Source organism: Cydia strobilella, chromosome 22 (genome assembly GCF_947568885.1).
Source record: "Cydia strobilella chromosome 22, ilCydStro3.1, whole genome shotgun sequence".
In the NCBI taxonomy this organism is placed as follows: domain Eukaryota; kingdom Metazoa; phylum Arthropoda; class Insecta; order Lepidoptera; family Tortricidae; genus Cydia; species Cydia strobilella.
In genome coordinates, this window is record NC_086062.1 from 6,663,041 (window position 1) to 6,685,259 (window position 22,219).

The following is a 22,219-nucleotide window of genomic DNA, read 5'->3' on the forward strand; positions in this document are numbered from 1 at the left end:
CCGGTCAATATAAGTCTAGTGAAACTAACCGTGAATCATTCAAAACGGTAAAATAAGTTTATTGTTAAAATTTGGCAATACAGTAAATTACATTACGACCCTATGTTCTATTACCACGACTATGCCTTTGCAGTGTCAAACTGACATATTCACTAACGTCTGCGTAACTTTCTTTCTATTTCTATGCATCTCGCTCGCATTAATATGCGAGTACGAGCAAGATGCATAGAAAGTGTAAAACTGGTGGTAGCAGTATAAATACGTCCAAATACTGTAGACGAACCGCACCTCCGTACTCGTGTTAATTAGACAAAGTATTTAGTTATGTTATTGGATATGATATATTTCTGTAAAGGCGCGGTCATAGTTGGGCCCAGGAATGTGTTATTTCTATGTAACACCTATTTTATATGAATTTATATGTCATATAGGTACAATGGATGTCGACTTGCGAAAACTAAGGATACTAATGACATAACTTTGGTAGACTGATGTCGGTCAACGATGGTCAAAGAAAAGACATATTTACCGGTCTTCCATTACAAAATTATCCATAGTCGGCCTTCCAAGAATTCTGTAAAGCAGCCAAACAGTACAGATCCTTCCTCATAAACAGGCCATGGACAAGGACTGTCAAAAGGTGGATGTGGACTAAGTACACATATTTACCGGTCTTCCATACGACATTCCCCATCGCGGGCCTTGCAAGCGTTCTTGAAGCGGTCAAACAGTACGGAGCAGGCTTTCTCGTTGTGGCAGACACTCAGGGCGTAGGTGCAGGTCGGCAGGGTTTCCACAGGGTAGGGGTCTTTCTCTGAAAGACACATATCGTCGTCAGTATTTCAGACGTACATAATGCTCTGAAGCATTGGAGATTTCGATTTACTGTAATAATTTAAGAAATCGGTATAGCAATTAAAACTATATTAGGTTTTTTATTGTAGCAAAATTAGAAGAGTTAAGGAAAAAAGTTAAAAGCGAGAAAGGAAGCAAAGATAAGTAAAAGTCAGGAAAGCAAAAGGAGAGAGAAAGGCAAGGAAGACAGGAAAGAAAATAAAGAATAGAGTTAGACCAAGACAATTTAAGTCTGCAACGATTTTGATAGCACACGCAGTGCAAGTGTTACTTTAAACGTCAAACTTTTATGAAATTATGACTTATTTTGGTCTAGCTCTAGCAATAATATAAATTAAAGAAACCAAACAAACAAAGTAAAGAAAAAAAGAGAAAAACGAGAGAAACGAGAGAAAAGGAAAAAAGAAAATGAAAAATAACTTACCCTTCTTCATGAAGAAGACGCAAGGATGATCGAACTAGAAGTCACGAAAGGAGTTGCACTCGGGGTCCACGTTCGGCTCGTGGCAGAGGCAGGTCGGCTTGAAGAACGGGAACGCCTGCAGAGTCCAGAGCGCCTGGCACTTGGTCACAAACTCACCCTTCTTCATGACGAAGACGCAAGGATGATCGAACAGAAAGTCGCGGAAGGAGTTGCACTCGGGATCCACGTTCGGCTCGTGGCAGAGGCAGGTCGGCTTGAAGAACAGGAACGCCTGCAGAGTCCAGAGCACCTGGCACTTGGTCACAAACTCACCCTTCTTCATGACGAAGACGCAAGGATGATCGAACAGAAAGTCGCGGAAGGAGTTGCACTCGGGGTCCACGTTCGGCTCGCGGCAGAGGCAGGTCGGCTTGAAGAACGGGAACGCCTGCAGCGTGCGCAGCGCGGCCTGGCACTTGGTCACCGTCACGGTCGAGCATGCCACTGCAACAATGGGGTTTCATGTTTTATACGGTGTGTGAGAGAAATAAAATAATAAGAAATATGTTATTAAACAAGCTGGCATTATTAAACAAGGGGACTGTCACCCTGGATCCAGTTTTTTACTTGTATATGCCGATGAGATTTGGACTCTAGCTGAGGTGTCAATCGCTTGCCCTTCGCCATCGAATCGCTTTGTGTCTCTCTTCCATTAAATATTAGTGTGACAGTGACAGTTGCGTTTCGTTCGTTACGGAGCGTTAGCGATTGGCATGTTGTCTACGGGGCTTCAATCTAATTAAATACTTGCAACTAGCAGGCCAATTCGAGTTTTAGTTATTCGATATGATATTGATCTGTCAGTCGGTGTCAAACGTGAGGTTTTTGGTTGAAGAAATGATTTAACAGTATTCAGTATCATGTCGGAAACAGATCGAATAACAAAAACTCGAATTGAAATGGTCTATATGTCTAAAAGATCATGTTCTCGAATAGACTTTTCTGTGATTCGGTTAATGTTCGTAGTAATTTTAATTCCGTAAGATTCGGTTACATTTAATAAATATTGCAATTTAAGTACCTATTAAGATTAAAACCCTCAGAATAGGCTCATTATTTCTTAGAAAACCTAGAACCTAGACTAGATTACCAGCTACAATCTGTATTTATGACATCATTAATTTGTTCTCGACTTCTTTTATTACTTTAATTAACTTTATAAAGGTTAACTTTACCAACTAGAAATAACATTACATTAAAAACTCCAACTTGCGTTATTGTCTAATTATTACACCCGAGCTCAAGCCGAAAAGTTCACCTGATATTAGCTCTACGCTCTTCTATACTAAAGTCGACTGAAAAACCTCATAAATACGTTCCCGATCTGGGATCCCTGAAATAACGGCCCGAAAGGTCCCAGGGCCTGTCCTACACCGCCTTAACAAGGTCTCGCAAAAACCGTTCACGTGGCAAAAACATACATGTAATTATCTCGAAGAATCGGTCGGTTTTGGGGTACCGTAGTCCAAGGAAGAACCCCTATCCATTATTATTATATTAGAGACATGGCGGCTTCTAGGGTCTTTGATGGCAAAGTTAGACGATAAACTACATTGGACGTAGAATATCAACAAAATTTATAGTGATGTATCGACTAATAAGAAAGATATAACTACTGATATGAAGAGATCATGATAATCGTAACAGGTTATTAAAATTGAAAAAATAAAGCCGGATAAATTCCCAGTCTTCTTTGTCGTAAATTTACAATAATAATTAAGCTAATAAGATATAGTCATTATTGTTTTTTAGATTCATTGGCATAAGCTCTTTTACTAAAACTCATTTTAAATCATAAATTTTACTGCGATTACACCTGTCACAGAACCCTTCATAACTGAAAACAATAAATAAATAAATATTATAGGACATTTTTTTACACAAATTGACTAAGCCCCACGGTAAGCTCAAGAAGGCTTGTGTGGTGGGTACTCAGACAACGATATATATAATATATAAATACTTATATACATAGAAAACACCCATGACAGGAACAAATATCTGTGCTTATCACACAAATAAATGCCCTTACCGGGATTCGAACCCGGGACCATCGGCTTCATAGGCAGGGTCACTACCCACTAGGAAAGACCGGTCGACAAATCTCGAATAAGAGCTACAGAACCTTTCCCCGATATGTTCTTGGCCAACTTTTTGTCTCAAAACCATTAGGAGCCGGCCGAGATTCAACCATTGTGATCGAAATTACTTGCCGAACGAGATTACCTTTTATTGTTGATGTCTTAAGGTTTTTGCGTGTGATTGACGTAATGTCACAGTAGCCATGGAACAAGTTACCGTCAAGCATTCTTTCTGATACATTTCTGTCCTTTGCATGTCTGTCTAGTACTTCTCGAGATCTTCCTTATGAGCCTAAACTCAATGTTTTTATGTTTTTTTTATCGAAGAGTTGCGTTGGCTACCTTCCGACTGCATAATCATGCTCTATGTTAGCATATTATTGGATTGTCATCGGAAACACGGAAATATGCCAAATTTCAGCTCAATCAGACACGAGGAAGTGATTCAAATTTAAGTTGTAGCACAAATACATACCGTCGCTATACTTACTCAACCTCGTATCTGCAACACTCATTTGATGACAAAAACACCCGTATTCGGAATGAAAGAAAAGCGACATTTCCATCAAATTATTGTTGCAGATATGAGGCTGAGTAAGTATAGCGACGATATATTTCTGTGACGCCATTTCTTTTAATACAGACAGAAATTATTGAAACGTCAAACTTAAGCAACAGGTAAAATGATACAGTGTTTAAAAACTGATGTTAAATTGCTTAGGTTTACGTCTCATTATTGGTGTCACGTCCCGAGGCGGATACAAAGGAGAAATTTCATGAATATATAGGTATCTGTTCATAAAGGTAAAAAGCTCACAATAGAAAATTTAAGAAAACCTTTTCCTTTCAACGCCATCTGAAGCCGACTACAAAATCTCTTAAAAATCTTTCATCCAAATTAAAATAAAGTCACCTCCACACTGGTCATAAATCAGCGTCAGGCCAAATTGAAGTAGAATGCACAAAAGATTCGGGATAAAAAATGTTCGCCAATATATCACTGCTTGAGCTGAAACGTAATTCCATTCGGTTAGAGAGTCATATACTCAGGTGAACCAGTATAGGAGGTGTGCGAGAAATGTAAGGGGCAGCACAGCTTTCGGCGGATTGAAAATCCTTACTTTAAAACCGCACCGTTGGTTCATAGACTACAGAGCAACATAGACCTACATATGCATAAAATTTCAGTTTCGACACTTCGGTGACGTGGCGTATGGATGACAGCTTTTGTGTTTGACACGGCGTCGAAAAGGTTAAGGGTTGTAATTAGAGCGAGCGAAAAGAGAAGAGACGTGGAATGTATTGAGCCCTATACATTCATTCATCTACAAATTTCCCTCAGATATCTTTATACTTAAGATAAAACGGTCCAATATAAACGTCGCCGTCGTCTGCCTACAGCTAACTGAACAAATGTATGTCTCCGCCATTTTTTAAGAGAGCAGCCGGGCGGACATACGAAATCATTTTTGATTTTTTAAATTAAGAACGGAAACGCAAACAAGCCAAACTTTCGAGGTCACGTTAAATTGGCTGAGCCAAGATATACACAGATTCGCTCGCGCTCGTTTAGCCAATGGGAACGCAGTAGGGAAATTAGGGTGTTTGAGCATTTGAGCATTAACGCCGACCCTCGTCAGAATAGTGTGTACACGGCTTTAAGGCGTTTTGTGCGTCAAAGTTATGATGATTGTAATACAAACACGCGTTAGCCTTAGGTAATAGACGGCGATCCGTCGTGTTCCTTTGGTTTGGTTATTTACATTTTAGTTTCTGTCCGCGTCCGCGCCAAAGTCATTTGATATCTTAGGGACGAGGGTTACTTCTATAGGCCAACTTAAAATGTGTTACAAAAAACTTAACTTTAACTTTCACGATTTTTACACATTATAAAATGTGTCATGTCAAACAATATCATAAAAGCCGTAAGCTAAAAAGTTAGGCTAACCTTAGCTTAACGTAAGGCAGGCGTGGCTCACTCCGCGATTTCGTCGCGTCGCTACAAATACATGCAGCCCACACCAATTTTGGTGTCTAGCCATAGTAGTTGCTGCGCACCGCTACGGAACGGACGCCAGCTCGCGCTTGCGCCACCTTACGGTCATATCTGTTGTAATAGACGCGTTTTGTTAGAGAGTGAACCTTCTGTACCTAGTACTATTTATTCTGTGTCTAAGGTTTATCTTGAAGGATCATTTAAGCCACAGATTGTATAATGGGCTGAAGAATAATTACCAATTGTCTCAGTAAGCTTAACGGTTAAGCAGTGCAGTTAAGCTTATAATAAGCAGTGTGCTTAACCGTAGTTGGCTACAACAGTCGCGCACATTTACTGTAAAAATGTTGAAAGTTTGAATTAGTATTTTCTTTATATAGGGGACAAAATGTGTAGGTATAGCAGTCAATAGGAAAATGAAAATTAGGGGAAAACTATAACTTTAGATCAATATAATATTGGATTTCTTTTATAATTCTTCTGCATTACTTGGCATTGTTTCAAAATTAACTGTAACCTTTACTTAAATAATATTGGAAGTATAAAAAAATATCGTGGAAATCGGCTTTTTTACTACCTCGCGGAAATTCTTATACAAACGTAACAACCTACAAAAAAAAATACAATTGTGTACTATAATTGTAATTTAGTATCTTGCCTATTATTTCCAATCAAAGCCTAAACATCTAAACCCATGTCATCCTGATAATTTTTATTATAAGACTATCTTCGTGGCAGAGTTTCGCGTAATATTTCCTATTAAAAGAGAGGTTGTGAATAAAATACATTTAGATACCATAAATAAATACATATTAAGACAGTCTTTAACTTATAAGGTAGAGGTTCAAGTGCTCGTCACTGTCCCAGTACATTTCATCTTTAAACTTATCATTAGCAATAGAAATTACAACAGGGTGTCAACTATTGGGCATTAGCATGTCGAGCACTGGAACACTTACCTTTCAGATATCTTTGACTTATAACAGTTATAACTATTAGATTTATACCGGTAATTTTATCAAACATATATTATATTTTATTATCAATACCACAGTCACAGAATAAGTAATAGTATTATCATACAGAACGGCCACGCACCGCCCCGCCCCGATTCTAATTACCTCGCCCCGCGACAGCAGATTGACGACCTTTTGCCGACCACTTAGTACAGTACTCATTTTAAGCAACTTACTCACACAATGACGCATGCCGCGTGTACAGACCTGCCGTTCACATATAGAAACGCAAGTAATTTTTGACGTATAACGTGTCCGCCCTGTGCCACAGTAAACACTAAGTAAACGCTATTTTAGAGATATAACTAGTCAAATACCTGGAACTTTGTGCCCAGGTCCCAAGTTCAATTAGTTAATTAATTTAATTATATCATACATTAGCGCTCTGGTTAGATAAGCCGTCTGTGGATTTATGATACAACGTTGAATTGACAGTGCGAAGCTATGAGGCAATTTGTCATATGTGAGTGAAAATGTGTTGGGATATTATCTGGAGGCATTAAAAATATTGAATAAGTTTTATTTCAAATTCAGTGGGTACTACTGGTATTCAGTCACGTAACCTTAGTAATATAACGGAATGGAAATGAACATCTTAGGACATCTTCAATTAACTCTTCTAGATGTATTCAAAAAGATCTCAAGACTCTACTGTACTGGCCCTCACAATCTCCCATTGTAAAGCCGGCGACACACCAAAGAATGCCCGGCACATTGTCCCCTGACGTCACCAACTCAGCATTGTCCTCTTTGATCCGAAATAAAAGACAAAATCGCGGTGTTAGGAAACAATTAGACGAAAGAATAATGGAGGGGAAATTCGTTACCCGTGTATCTGGCTGAATCAATTAATAACTAAATTTAGTATTGATTTTCGAGCTTGGGAGCGTAATTATGGATAATTGGAGTACTGTAGGACGTTGGGTTTGGTTATATTGTTGAATTCGTGACATTTAGTGTAGAATATTTGTGTCATCTGACACTTACTTTAAGTATAGTGTTTATCTAAACACTATATTTTAAGTATGTATAGGTTAGAACAACGTACATACCAATTATCTGAAACACTAGGTAATATAGTATTACAAATATAAATATATAAGTCTACTGTTTGCATTCAAAAGTATCAGTGACACAATAAGCTTTAGTTAAGTAGCAATGAGCAAGCCGCCATGTTAGGCTATATGCACCTGCAGTACGTAATATGGAATTATTTTTACGGATAAGTAAAACAAAACAAAAATAACTACTACTGGTCTCATTGTGGCTTTCCATCAGAAAAGTGTCCTTATGCTTCATATGCCAAGTACCTTTCTATCAGAAAAGGGTCCAGGGGCACATGAAACAAAAGGAGCCTTTTTTTATGAAAAGTTCTTTACGTACATGAAGCATAAGGACCCTTCTCTATTGGAAAGCCACATACAATGTCATGACCTTTAGCATGATCGGCTATAATTTGTCGGCTTGTTACAACGTAATGGTTACAAATGGTAAGTATATAGGTGTATTCATTAATTAAGTACCTAGCTACGGAACAATTTGTTATTTATATTCTACACGTGGCGGGTTAAGTAAAGGTTAAAGTTTGTCCTTGATTATTGAACTGTTTACCTCGAGATCGTTTGTGATGTGAACTTTAGTGTACTGGTAGCTTCTGCCCGCGACTTTGCGTAAAATTAGTACTTCATTAGTAAATTCCTGATGTGATGACGATACTCATACTCATACTCATTTATTAATAATATTGTTACATATTACACGTCAATAATTTAATTAAATTACATTTAATTACATGAGATAGATTACATTATTTTCATTACATTTAATTACATACAATGTATTATACGAAACCAATTATATTTATGGGCTATTTCACTACCGACTATTTAAGAAGCTCTTTATTCATAAACGGATTACAAGCCTCAATTAGCTAATAGTCGTTTGTCTTAATGAAATAAATTATGAATAAAGGGGGTAAATAATAGATAGATAGCTTTACACACAGGTATGTCCAAACTTTTTGTAAGCGTGAAATACCACGCAGTTACAACTGTAAATTGGTGATCAAACGCAACCTTACTTAAGCGAAATTTAAAATGAGAACATCCGTATAACAATAGGATCTAAAGGCCCATTTAGACAGGGCGAGAAATTGTATGCAATATTCGGTACATTGCCAACTACACACTCAATCTTCCTTGCCGCATCCGGCAGTGCATGACCCCATCAACAATTCTTATCCGGATTATGAAACGCCCTAATGTGGCTCGCAAAACCAAATTGTGTCTTGACTACACAGAGTAGGTAGGTACCTACAATGAATTCAGTCGATCGATAAAAATACCGAAATGCTCAAATCGGATGCAAGTTCTTGAACCGTCTAACGCTCGTCACAGATGGAGCGATATATCGGCCAATAATAATAATCCTCCTATCCTATAATATTTATTTATTTAATATCGGTAGATACCGACATATAACGACAGCTCGCTAAGCATCACACAAGCAACGATCGCTAAGCATCACACACGCAACAATACCAAAATATTTATCGCTCTCTTTGTCTAGCACCTACATTGTAAGAGAGACGAAATATACCGATATATCGCAAGGCATCTGCAGATGCAGTACGTAAAAGATATCGGTATATTATCGCTCGGTCTGTGATGGGCTTAAATGGGGCTTTACATCTCCGAAGATTTATCGAACGAGGAGCTAAAAAGCGGGAGTTTTTAAGGCATTAGTGTTGACAAAATGGTCTCGTGTCAGGGGTCAGTCCCCTGTCACTGACTCATTGTGCGAGATTGCCAAAGTAATTGTTTTATAAATAGCGGACAGGGTTCCGCCTTTGGGTTTTGGAAGCTCTTTTTTGGAGTTTTTCACGGTTGTGATGTAGGTAAAGGTAAAGGTTACAGAAGGCAAATGGACCGTGATTACCTTTTGTATTGTTTTCGAGCTCCCGATATTGTGATTTGTTTGTGTAAGAAAACAGTGATATCCGAATCAAACACGCGTAGTGACACTGTGAGTGTAGTGTGCTTGGACAGACCAACGTGTGAACGCGACCAGACCAACGAGTGTGAATGCGACCAGACCAACGAGTGTGAATGCGACCGGTGGTAACGTTGAAAGCGAACGCAGCCGACGTGCACGAATGAGGGTAAACCGAGCGTGGTCTACACAACTTTGACACCCACCCGCTATCTTCAGTTACCCGTGAACAAGATGCATGTAACTGCGTAGAAATATCGGGAGCTCGAAAACAATACAAAAAGTAATCACGGTCCATTCCCGGTCAATATAAGTCTAATTATACAACATTGTCGTATAAGCGCATAACACAAGCCATCCATAGGTTACTGTGGGATTTATACAAGATGGTTGACAAACCTAACATTGCAAAAGTCTGCAACAATATAAAACCCCACTTTAAGCTAATTTTACGGATTAACTCGCGTATTTATAAAAAAAAAAAAAAACGTTTATTTATTTAGATAACAAGATCCATTTTTGTTAGTAATCTACAAACTAAACCTAAAAACTATGTTAGTATTCGTACCTCACTACTGACAACGTATTTTTAATTAAGTGTTGCATTATTGAGCACTCATTCCTTACAGCTATTGTGTTCAGGAGGCTGTTTGGGCTGTCACGTATTCTGTTCAGAAGCGATGCCATCTTTTTCCGCAGCAGAGCATTGAAACTGTCTACGCGTGCTTCCGCGAACATGGTCGATGCACTGCAGAAACGTGACAACCCCAGCAGCGCCCTGAAAGCATTATTATACTGGACGCGCAGAGAGCTGAGCGACCGTTGCGTACAGTCCACCCACAGCGCAGCCGAGTACAGCGAAGTGCAGTATGCTCTAAAGAGCGTAGTTTTGACTGCAGGTGTACACCGCGCAAATCTGCGGGCGAGCATGTTCGCCCGAACCGCCAGCGCTCTGCGCTCCCGTTCTACATCTACATCATCTTTTAAATTGTCTGTTATCCAGTGGCCTATATATATATATATATATATACTTAAACTGACTAACTCTATTAACTGGAGCTCCGTTTAGTATTACAGGTAGTGACATATCCGGGCCTTCCGTGCTCGGAGCCCTGAATATCATATACACCGTCTTACGCAGATTGTATGCGAGCCCGTGAGAAAGAGCATACTTTTCACAAATGCTAATCAATCTATTGAGTGCACCGACCGATGGAGCCAGCAGCGCCATGTCATCGGCATAGCTAATATTGTTATGACTAACGCCGTCTATAAAACACCCCGCATGCTCACTGCTTAGCTCCTCAATCAGTGCATTCATATATAAATTAAATAGCTTAGGTGAAGTAAGTCCCCCCTGCCTTACCCCGCACTCGAGCACATACGGCGAAGACAGTGCGTTTGCCCACTTTACAACATTGATTTGGTTACCATACCAATGCTGCAAAATGGTCACAAGGTCTAAAGGTACTCCAGCAAGTTTTAATTTATCCCACAAGATGTCGTATGAGACTAAATCGAACGCCTTTGAGAGGTCTAGGAAACAGCCAAAAACTGACGTCTTCCTCTGAGTATAATACCTGACAGCATGCTTCAACACAACAATTGCACTTTCCGTAGAAAGCCCAGGCCTAAAACCGAACTGAGCTTCGTGTAATCGCACGTACTTGTCTAGATGTGTGTTGAGCACGCTGTCAAGCACCTTCGCCACTATTGTAGCCAGCGAAATAGGCCTGTAATTCGATTTATCCGATACGTCACCAGTTCTATTTTTAACAATGGGCACTACTAAAGTGCGCATGAGTGCTGGCGGCAGGTAGGAATGGCCGAGGCACAAGTTATAAAGCAAAGCAAGTACTCTGGGTAAGTGCGCTCCAGCATGTTTTAAATGTTCGATACTAAGCCCGTCATGTCCCGGCGATTTCCCCCTTTTCATCTTTCGTAGCGCAACACGAATGTCGTCTGCTTTAATCAGGGTAGGAACCGGTCCATGACGTTGCTCAGCAGCGATGCCAGTAGCTGTCGGTGCAAGCGGCGACTTTACTTGAAAATGCTCTTTAAAAAGGTTTGCAATCGCTTGCGCCTCGGCAACGCCATCAACGCTCACAGGGAGACTATGCGATGAACTTAACTTATTGGTACTTTTCCAAAAACTGCTAAAGTCGGAACTAGAGTGGTGCGAAGCAAGTTTATCCATAATTATTTGATCCTGATGGTTCTGGCACCATTTCAGCCTACCTTTAAAAACTTTTCTCGCCTCCACCATCTCCTCAAAAATCTGACCTGATGACGGGCACCCGTACCACTTCCAACGCTTAAGCTTCGCCCTAGCCTCCGAATGAGCGTCACTTACGTGTCGATTCCAGCCCGCAACACACTTATTTCGCCGGCGGTTAGTGCTACGGTTACAGTAGGTATTACTGGCAGCCAGACACAAACTCGACACAATATTTTCATACAATTTATTTATTGTAATCTTATGATGAGGCTCAGTACAAAAACGTCCGCAACACTTAATCAAATCTATTGGCATGTCAATGTTTTTTAAACTATCATTACATAATTTATAATATTGTTCTATTTCGCTCGGCGTCCTTACGCCCCACCGTACATTATTAGCCTCAGACGGCGATCTATAATTTATGTCACCCGCGCAACATGTTTTGGCTAGGTCTCCATTAGCACTAACAGTACATGAATAGCGTTCACAATTAAATAGCCGCGCGCCGCGTACTGTCGCTCCTCGCGCAGCTTACATGTCGTGACAATGACAAGTATGCTGAAGTATGAAAAATACGTGAGTTAAACCGTACCTTATTTAAAGTTAGGATGATTCACTACAGTTTAAATTACAAAACCCAACTTCGTTCTTCTTAAAAAGACCTTTTTAGCAGTTCTTTCATCTAGAAAACAATACGGTTTGACTGCGGAGATCCATCTCAATTAGCGCAGAGGCCGGGCGACTGATCAATGCCAGTGAATGGGCAAAAACCGAAGAACTTTTAATAATTAATGGGCGACTTTATCTTTGTACTTTGAAGATATTTTGTATCGTGTATTTTACTAATTTAAAAGTTAAACAGTAGACTATCTACATCTGTCATTTTGGATTTATTATCATTTGTGTCAATGTCTCTTTTATTTGAAATTTTACACATTTAAGGGCATTATAATAGTTATCGTTGTATTGCAAAAAACATTTTATTTTGTAAGGACTTTATTTTCTATAGTACTAAGAATGGACCGCGGCAACGCGCTTGTGACAACGCTGACTCGTTGCCGTCTTCATACTTAGGTCAAGTCTTTAGGTTGATATACTTTCCGATAACTAACAAATGTGTGTGATATCTAGGCATCGTAAACTGCGAGCGAAATCCATTGAAGTACTAGGGTTGTTGTCAAGTCAAAGTACGTCATTTCAATGGATTTCGCTCGCAGTTTACGATGCCTGGTGATATCTGATATAATTCAATATTTTTGCAAGTTAACCCAATAAAAGTTGGATGTGATTGTTTTAGCAACTTCTTTGTTTAAAATTGTGCGTTATTCATTATCATTATGATGTTTAATCGTTATTGTAGTACTATCTCCTTTCATTTCTTTTAAAACGGCGTAAGTTTCGATATTTTCGATAAATAAAATTTAGTCGGACTAAATATATTCATCGAAAATATCGAGACTTACGCCGTTTTAGTCCTACGCATTTAATGACTCTTATTGCTAAATTGCTAAACTATAAGTAAGTACCTACTACATGTCCAACGTTAGTAGCAAATATAAATGATAATAATGCTAGCATCTTTGAATCATGCCCATTCACGTTTCCATTAGCAAATAAAAGAAAATTGCTTATTTTTCTGACATTTCCTCTTGGTGAATGAAGGTCTAAAAGGTTAGGGTAAGTTCTTATCATAAACATGCCTCTGCCTTGTGTCTCGCCTGTCAATCATATAAAATCTGTTAAAGGTTTGTTTTGTTTCCGATTTCAACAGAATTCGATACCTTTAATGTTCTAATTTGTGAATCGGAAAGGAAATATACAAAACTCGCCAGATTCTAGAAGCAAAAATATTTTACTTAGGATAGCAATGATTTTTTTTTAAACTCGATAAAGTCTATTTTGATAAACTCACCGTGAAATTTAAGATTCTAATTTTTTCAAGCAGAAACGTCTGTGATATTCAAACTTTCTTATGGGTAGATGTTGTAATGAGCCTCCCTAAGGCGTGACGCACTATCCGGCCGGATACCGGATAGTGACTTTGCTTGATTTCGGAGTAAACAAATTGGATTTGAGAAAGTCATGGTCATAATCGTACTCGTTAACTATTTTAAAACAATTTAAACATTCCACTCACTTGCACGCGCACTCATTTCGCACGAACGTTCACTACAAACACGTACGTACGTGACTACGGTATCGTTCCGTCGATAATATTCGGCCGATGGTCAGGCCGAACATCCGGTACCGTTATCCGGCCAAACAACTAACCGTTGCATCTCTAGTAAGCATAGGGAAGGAAGGAGTGTATAAATTCGCACGATTCTGCTAAACCTCCGTAGCTCAGTTGGTAGCAGCGGTCGGACCGGTATTCCAAAAGGTCGAAAGTCCTAGTCTTCCCTTGCCAGAGACGAATAAAAATAAAAACCGGACAAGTGCGAGTCGGACTCGCCCACCGAGGGTTCCGTACTTTTTAGTATTTGTTGTTATAGCGGCAACAGAAATACAACATCTGTGAAAATTTCAGCCGTCTAGCTATCACGTTTGATGAGATACAGCCTGGTGACAGACAGACGGACAGACAGACAGAGGAGTCTTAGTAATAGGGTCCCGTTTTTACCCTTTGGGTACGGAACCCTAAAAATTAAAAATGTTCTAGATGTTTCAATGTTAACCCCATCAACAATTTGCAAACGCAAACTTTCATTTTCCGCATCAAATCGTACCTTACCAAAAAACCCACTCACCGCAAGACTGTAAAATGTAACCAACATTCCAGTTCTTTTGTGAAGTGTCCAAACGAATAAATTACCCCATGATCCGCCGGAACAATGGACAACAATAGAGGGTATTATGCGGGCTTAACTTGTTTGAGTTTTTACGGACTTGGCGCTGTTTTAGTTTTACGTTTGTGATTTTATAAGCGTTTTTGTAACCTGTGTGGAAACTTAATTTTCGTGAGGTGAAGTTTTTTCTGTCGTTTTGCAGGTTTAGTGTTTTCTTGTGTTAGTTTTTTTTGTTATTATCATTGGATGTATAAATTACAGTTCCCTGCAATATTTTCATATCTTAAACGACAAGGTGTTTAAAAATATATGGCACGTTCTTATTAATAAAAAAAATAAAAATTTAAAAAGCCTTATTCTTTGTAAAACAGTTAAAAATAATATAAATATAAAACTTATAATTATTGTTTTATTTCTTCAAGAATCCCTAGGGTGGATAAAGGCCTCCATTGCTATCCATTTGTCCCTACTGTCCAGTCTGTACCGGCTGTTCTCTTTATATCTTCGTACCAATACATCAGTGGTCTGCCATGGCCTCTTTTGCCAATTGGGTGTCAGACCACATACGATGAATGTATCAAATTACCATATATACTCATTTCATTTTTGTCAAACAAATTCTCATATTCAACTAGGGAACAAATCAATTTGATTTGTGTTTTTTAAGTAGTCACACAGGGTTGGGTACATTGGACAAACCCTGAAATCCCAGGTAGGGTTACTTCTCATGAATGCTCTAAAGTTAATATTTTTTTAATTAGCCAAAAGATAAAAAAACACATTTTCAAACAAACATTTATTCCAATGATCGACAACAAAAAGAAATATGCTGTATTAATCATTGGCAGTGTTTTTGACACCTTGTCCGAAAATGTGCGGCAATGATGATATTTGTCAAAAGTCAGAATATTGTTAATGTCACAAATAAAGAAAGATAATCAATAAGGTTGAAGAAGGTTTCATACTATTTATTACCTCAGGAGCTGCTCCAAAGTAAAAAATCGTAATTTGTTAATTTCTTCGTAACCGCTACACCGTGGCTACACCGGTTGTAGGTATATGATACTTGGTATACTGATTGGAAATACCCTAATGCATATGTAGATTTCAGCTTTGTCCAATGGCTAAGAACACCCTGTATATAAATTATAAACTGAAAGAGATATCATACACTAAAGAAAAAGTGACCAAGTCTACAAGACAGTTACGCGGCTAACGTCCTGACCACTAGACCACCCGGCCACACCCGGTTCTTTAGTGTATAATATCTCTTTCAGTTTAAAACTCCCATATTATTTATTAAATATGATCACATTTAATCTATGCCGAGTGTCCACGACTAACGATGCCCACAAACCTTCTCAAGTACAGTCGGCAGCCGTTCGAGGGCGCTTCAACTCGTCAAGTACGCTCGGGACATTATTTAGGTAAGTAAGGAATCGCGAGATACGGTCGTGTCTTTAGATCGTTATTATAGTGCATTTGAAATTCTTTTTTCGGTAAAAAACGTCTTGATAGACGAACTAACAGACAGACGTACAGACGGATGGACAAGAAGGTGATCTATAAATATTTAGGGGCCCACTGATTATCAGTCCGTCGGACGCTACCAGCATGTCAGTTAGAACAAAAATTTTAAAACTGTCAAATTTTTGTTCTAACGGACAGGCTGATATCGTCCGGCGGGCTGATAATCAGTGGGCCCCTTTAGGAACAACAGACCTGTGGATAAAACTGACTCAACGGACTATAAAATGGCTTGAGACAAAACACGTGTTGTAACGAATAAAAACAATACTTGGGAATGGGAGCATTATTTGCTCGACGTACAAACAGCAACACTTTTAACTGTACATCACTGGACTTTATGCCTTTTCGAATTTAAACTGTTGTGAGACTTGTGAGACATACTAATATTAAATAATTTCACGGTTTACGCAATACACGGTCGTCGTAAACGCTGCTCGCACTATTAGTACTTGTGAAAGGAGACCTAGGCTCTCCGAAACATGTCGCGCGAGTGACTAAAACAAGTGAGTAAACCATGAAATTATAGTCAATTAACAGTATGGGCAATGTTACTGTATATCTGTGAGGCAAGGTGCATTGGGGTTTCGAAAGCGAGATAATTTCAAGTGAAATTAACGCGCGAATGATATCCAAATGACATCATTTAGACATCGTTCTGATCAGAAGCCCTAGTGTGAATTTCATTCAATAGCGTGACAGACGTACGCGTTCCCATTATGTACGGGGTTTTGAACAGCGTGCGAAGCGGGATGTTTTGGAAACTCAAAATCCCATAGAAAAAACACTTAACGCAAATGCGTACGTCACATCACGCTATCGAATGAAATTTACACTAGGGCTTCTGATCAAAACGATGTCTAAATGATGTCATTTGGATATCATTCGCGCGTTAATTTCACTTGAAATTATCCCGCTTTCGAACCCCCAATGCACCTTACCTCACAGATATACAGTACCATCGCCCTGTTAACGAACAGTTCGTAAACCTTATTACAAAAGGCATAAAGTCCAGCGATGTACAGTTAAAAGTGTTGCTGTTTGTACGCCGAACAAATAATGCTTCCATTCCTATTGGGGTACTGGCCTATAAATGTGCTATTAGTAAAGTGCATGGGCAAATGGTGTCAAAATGAGATGAAACTGACATCAATTTGTGTTGTGTGTTTGTTTGTTTGTATTTTACATCGGCCTCTAACATCGCTACGACTATTGTCTTCGGTTACCGCGATAGTTACTCATGAAATAAAACTATGAAAACGGATTATATCGCGTATATTGAATTTATAATACATCCCGACGTTGCTGCCAACCAGCCTTAAAGTTTATAGTCTATGATTGTTCATTATTTTTAGTATGTTAGTATTTTTGCACTTCGTAATTTTTCCTCAGTCACCCGTTGACCACGAACGCTGTAAAGGGTTCGAAATGTCGGGATGTATTATAAATCCAATATACGCGATATAATCCGTTTTCATAGTTTTATTTCATCGTTACGACTGTTACGCCGTAGCCCGTAGCAGCTTTTCGTAGAGACAATTATTCGTAGCAAGCCAGATTTATATATGGACAAGCTCTTTTCGCGCAATAACACGTAAAGAGTTAGATGTATCATTACGAGTGGTGAACGTCAGCTACCGCTCCGTTGGGGGTTTACATATAGAAGGGTAGCTAATAATACACATAATACTACTACTATTCAACCTATAGGAAACTGTCTTATTTTAACCGTACCATTAACATTGTGTCTATATTGATATAAGTCTATACATTACAATTAGAGTGTGTATTCAGTAGGTAGCCGTGCTGTAAAGGCATCTGTATCGGCCTTATAATTAAAAAACAACCCGCTCAAACCAGGATGTGAACCCGCGACCTCGAACTCACTATCAAAATCGATTCCCTAACAACTTGCTCTACATCTACTGACCTCGATCCATTGTTAGGCTCGCCTTACACGTACACGCTTGACTCCAAAACATCCTAACAGCCACGTATTCTCTAGTCACATACGTCATTTTGGGTTAAGATACTGGGTTTGTATGTATGCTCCAACTCCAAAAGATAGTAACTGATAAATGTTTTTATATTACATACATCTTTTTAGATAAAGATGACGGAGTTACACCCTTTAGCTACTGAAGGTCCTAACCGACATGGATTCCCAAGCAACATATGTCCTTTTGGATGAAGATAAGAGGGGTTGTATAGAGTAAGGCGACCTACAGAACACCTATTGTCTTCTTTGAGTGTGGTGTATGAAATTCAATATTTAGCGGGTGAATCGATTGTGATTAAAGTTTTTTGAAATATGTATTTTTGTATAAGAACAAAGTATTAAAAGAATGAAAGGAAAGACCAAATGTAAAAGGAAAAACTGTCAGGAGTAGATCTTTAAGAGCACTTCATATAGATATGTTTGGTTTATTAAAGTAGCTCCTGGCTAGCCGTCATTGGGGCCGCGGGGTTTACACATTAAACACAAGTAGGACATATATGAACTCGCAATAAACACTAATCAATATGTAAACAGGCCCCAATGTGAAGGTCAGCCACACTTATGGGACCCACTGACTATCAGTCCGCCGGACGATATAGGCCTGTCAGTTAGAACAAAAATTTGACAGCTCCGAACAACTGACAGGCCGATATCGTCCGGCGGACTGATAGTCAGTGGGCCCCTTTACATGTATGCCACACTTACTCGTATTGACCTAAGTAACTTAGCACCCAAATGGAAAATAGCTACCTACTAGAGAAAATAAATATTAATATGGATATTACGACGTCACTAATGTCTAACTTCTGAATTTAATAATCTTCAGAAACTACATAAAATAAATCTATAATATCTGACAACTTCCCAAACTTCGAGTTCTTTCAGGCTCATCTATTATCAACGTGAAATATTTTTAAATCATTGAAAGCAATATTTCATAAAGTTGCGAAGATTCCGAACAAGTATAATAGCCGAGACGAATGAGTAAAAGTCAAAGTTATTCAATGAATATGCTCCCAACGTGCGAACGCATTAAAAGTGTTATCATGTGAAGTTGAATCTGGTGGATATTATAAGCGGCAGCGGAAGCGGGCAGTTCACCCTAACTTTAAAGAGTCCCCGGTAAGCTTGGTTCTCCATACAAACGTAGTTACGCTCTTATTTTAAAACGACTAGATAGATTGCTCTGAAACTTTGTACTTACAATAGGCTAAGGTATATCTATGTCTGTAATTAGTTTATGTAACTTCAGATATCATAGTTAAAAAATACAACGAATTTAGGTTTTTCATATAAAATCTTTTTGTATGGTACGTACCCTAAATTCTTTTTTTTGCAGAGCCGCAGACGGACATATGGACGGACATGGCGAAACTATAAGGGTTCGTAGTTGACTACGGAACCTTAAAAAGGATGTGTGTAGTTTTTTTATTCTAATGTTACTAAATACTGATATATTTGGTTAGCCAGATCATAAACGATCTAAAGTGCCTCTAATTTACATTACCTATATTAAGTATCCACCTTAATCCCCACGCATTAAAACTTCCCAGCTTAATTCAACCCACCAATAAGATATTAAGAAACTCGCGAAGTTCGCGCGGCTCATTGTTCAAAATATGCGAAGTTCGCAGCTAACGAGCGTGGCGGCCATAGTTTCTTTTGTTGCCGCACATTATGCATGAGTGCGAGAATCTAACCGCGACATCCTTGGCTGTCGGTCACACCGATGCCTAACCAGAAAATACACAGTAAGTGCGGCCGCTAGTTGGCGCGGGTGCACGGAGTGGGCGCACGCATGCCGGTGTCATTGTATGTAAAATCCGCCGCACGCCAGTTAGCTTTTGCTCATACCGTTTTTTGTTAACCCGCTCACCCGCTCCGTGCCTACTGCATAGTGTATGCAAAGTGCATTGATATATAACATCTCCGTTTTCTTAAATATTACATTTAACAAATACAAGCTACTCAATATACTGATTTAAACGAACACGATTTGATTCACTAACTAACGAACGTAACGTCACGTTCGAAACGTCAGGCCATAAATAAACGCAAGTCAATAAGATTAAGTCCCGTGTTAGTTTAAAATTACAAGCTACTCAATCAAGGATTCCATTTTAATTTTAACACAACTACATTTTAAAACATTCTATTAATAACAATATGTTCTCAGTGAACTACATGCTTGATCTCATAAGGGTTGTCTAATAGTAACGTTATGTTGCGCCAATCCATTGTCAAATTATGTGCTGAAGGCTGCACTTAAGAGGCCGGTAAGTGCACGTGGCTGCCTATTACACCGATACGAACAGTTTTCATCCCAAGGACTAGCCTCTCGGTACCCTGACTACGAAGTAGGAGGTCCCGGGTTCGAATCCTGTAGGTACCCGACCCTGATTCTCTGAATCAAGAAAATGAAGAAGTTAGCTGATAAGGATGATATTATTTTAACTGTTTATTAGTAAGTGAAACATTTTCGCTGAGACTATCTTAATTAATTATTTATTAAACTTCAAGTTGGATAACATCACGTTACGTTACGCCTCGGCCGTGAAACGGCACGCTCCAGGCGTGCGCGCTCGGCACTAACGTCTTCCGCTATACATTGGTTGAAACAAATGAAGACATATAAAGATGCAAGCTAAGTAGAGCTTTCTGACTGGGAGCGGAAGGAAGCGCAGCGGCCCGAATGTGTCATGATCCCATGATCGAGTCAGTGATGTATAAACTGAACGTTGCAGTGAACTCGACAGAAAGCGAAATGAGTTTAAGGCTCTGCCATCATTGCCATCAAACTTAATTTGCTGCAAATTATATAAGTAGTGTGCTGGGTACTGGCGACTGGCGTGCCCAAAATGCGCTCGAATATTAATAGCAGGAAGATAAAGTACGCGAGCCACCCACCACCAGGCGCACCAGAGAGCTGAACAGCTACAATAATAATACTAATTAAAAATGCCTATTACAGAGCACACAGACGCTGTGGCTGAAATCGATTAGGAGTATTATCAAAACAAATTTAATGTATGGCGGTCGATGTCGAGCGTTCGCGTTCGGAGCGTACGTTCCGTGGCCCTCCGGTAGCGGTGTGAAAGAGGCACCGCCGAGTATTTTGACCTTCTCCCGTCCTGAGGGAGGCGGGAATAAAATATCAGACCAAACGACGGCACAGACGGCTGACTCGACAATGTAGCAGAATTTTGTACAAATTATACAGTCACGATAAAAACATATCGTCATTGCGCTGACCAAATCTGATATGTGCGCGATTTTAATAAAATGAATTAATTACCTCACGTGTTAGATTATTTTTACCTAACTAATAAAAGTGTCGTGTACGGTTTATCCACCATTGATATGTGTGGTAACTGGAGTATGTACAATAGCAATAAATTATTTATTTAGGATACAAAATCCTTTAGAACATAGTGTTGAGCACCGCCTAAATACAGAAACGAATTCTTGAAACTTAAAGGAACAACTTTCAGAAACTCGCCAAGTTCGGAGCCACAGACGCGCGGGATGATCTCGAGGATGGCGGAACACAAAGTATCCTCATACTCGTAAGCATGTAATTGAGGACTGCCTTGACACCAAAAGGTACAACTTCTATAAACTCACCAAGTTCGGAGCCACAGACGCGCGGGATGATCTCAAGGATGGCGGAGCATGAAGCGTCCTCGAAGCACAGCTGGCGGGCCAGCAGGCAGTTGAGGATCGCCATCGCCTTCACTCCGGGTACTGGAAAGACAGAAATTTAGACAGGCTAAGTAAAGATCAGATCGGGGTTTGATCAATAAGTTGATGTAAAAGCTTCTCTCGATAGGATTACTTTTCTAGGGGAAGAAACCATAAGATTAAAACGAATGCAATGCATACTTATAAAGTAAAAAAAGAAAGTGTAAAATCGGAATTTTAAGCTTTCATTCAAATGACAATCGGGTTTTAAGTATTTGGAAATAGCACAGTCGTGATTCTCTTTCATCGTGTTTTTAAAAATCGTAGTTTTGATATTTCGGACGTATAAAAATTCGGGATTATGAAAATCGTGGTTATAAAAATCGGGAAAACATTTCCGGGATATTTGGGTGTTCCTCACGTCCACGTCATTCGTCAGTACATGTTGTTATTTGATCTGTTATTGCTGAGAAGAAACTCTCTCAGTTGGACTGCTCCAGATTTTGGAGAGTATCGCTTTGCCCTACTTTTCGAAACGCTTGAATATCTTACATCATAGGTACAGGTTGTTGGGTCAGTTTTCCAATCTTTATGCCATGATGT

General features: G+C 39.2%; 1 protein-coding gene across 3 annotated transcripts in view; it reads right to left on the bottom strand.

Moving 5' to 3' along the window:
• The window catches only part of LOC134751391 (uncharacterized), a 277,631-nt gene that overhangs the window by 59,234 nt on the left and 196,178 nt on the right, over positions 1–22,219 (bottom strand). For 2 of the 3 annotated variants that reach the window (XM_063686769.1, XM_063686767.1), the window contains exons 3-5: positions 21,560–21,679; positions 1,592–1,762; positions 670–814 (exon numbers count right to left, since the gene is read on the bottom strand). In XM_063686769.1, the coding sequence (XP_063542839.1) occupies positions 670–814; positions 1,592–1,762; positions 21,560–21,679 (436 nt within the window). Of the gene's footprint in view, positions 1–669; positions 815–1,279; positions 1,422–1,591; positions 1,763–21,559; positions 21,680–22,219 lie in introns of those variants that run through there. The other variant, XM_063686770.1, reaches the window with a different exon arrangement.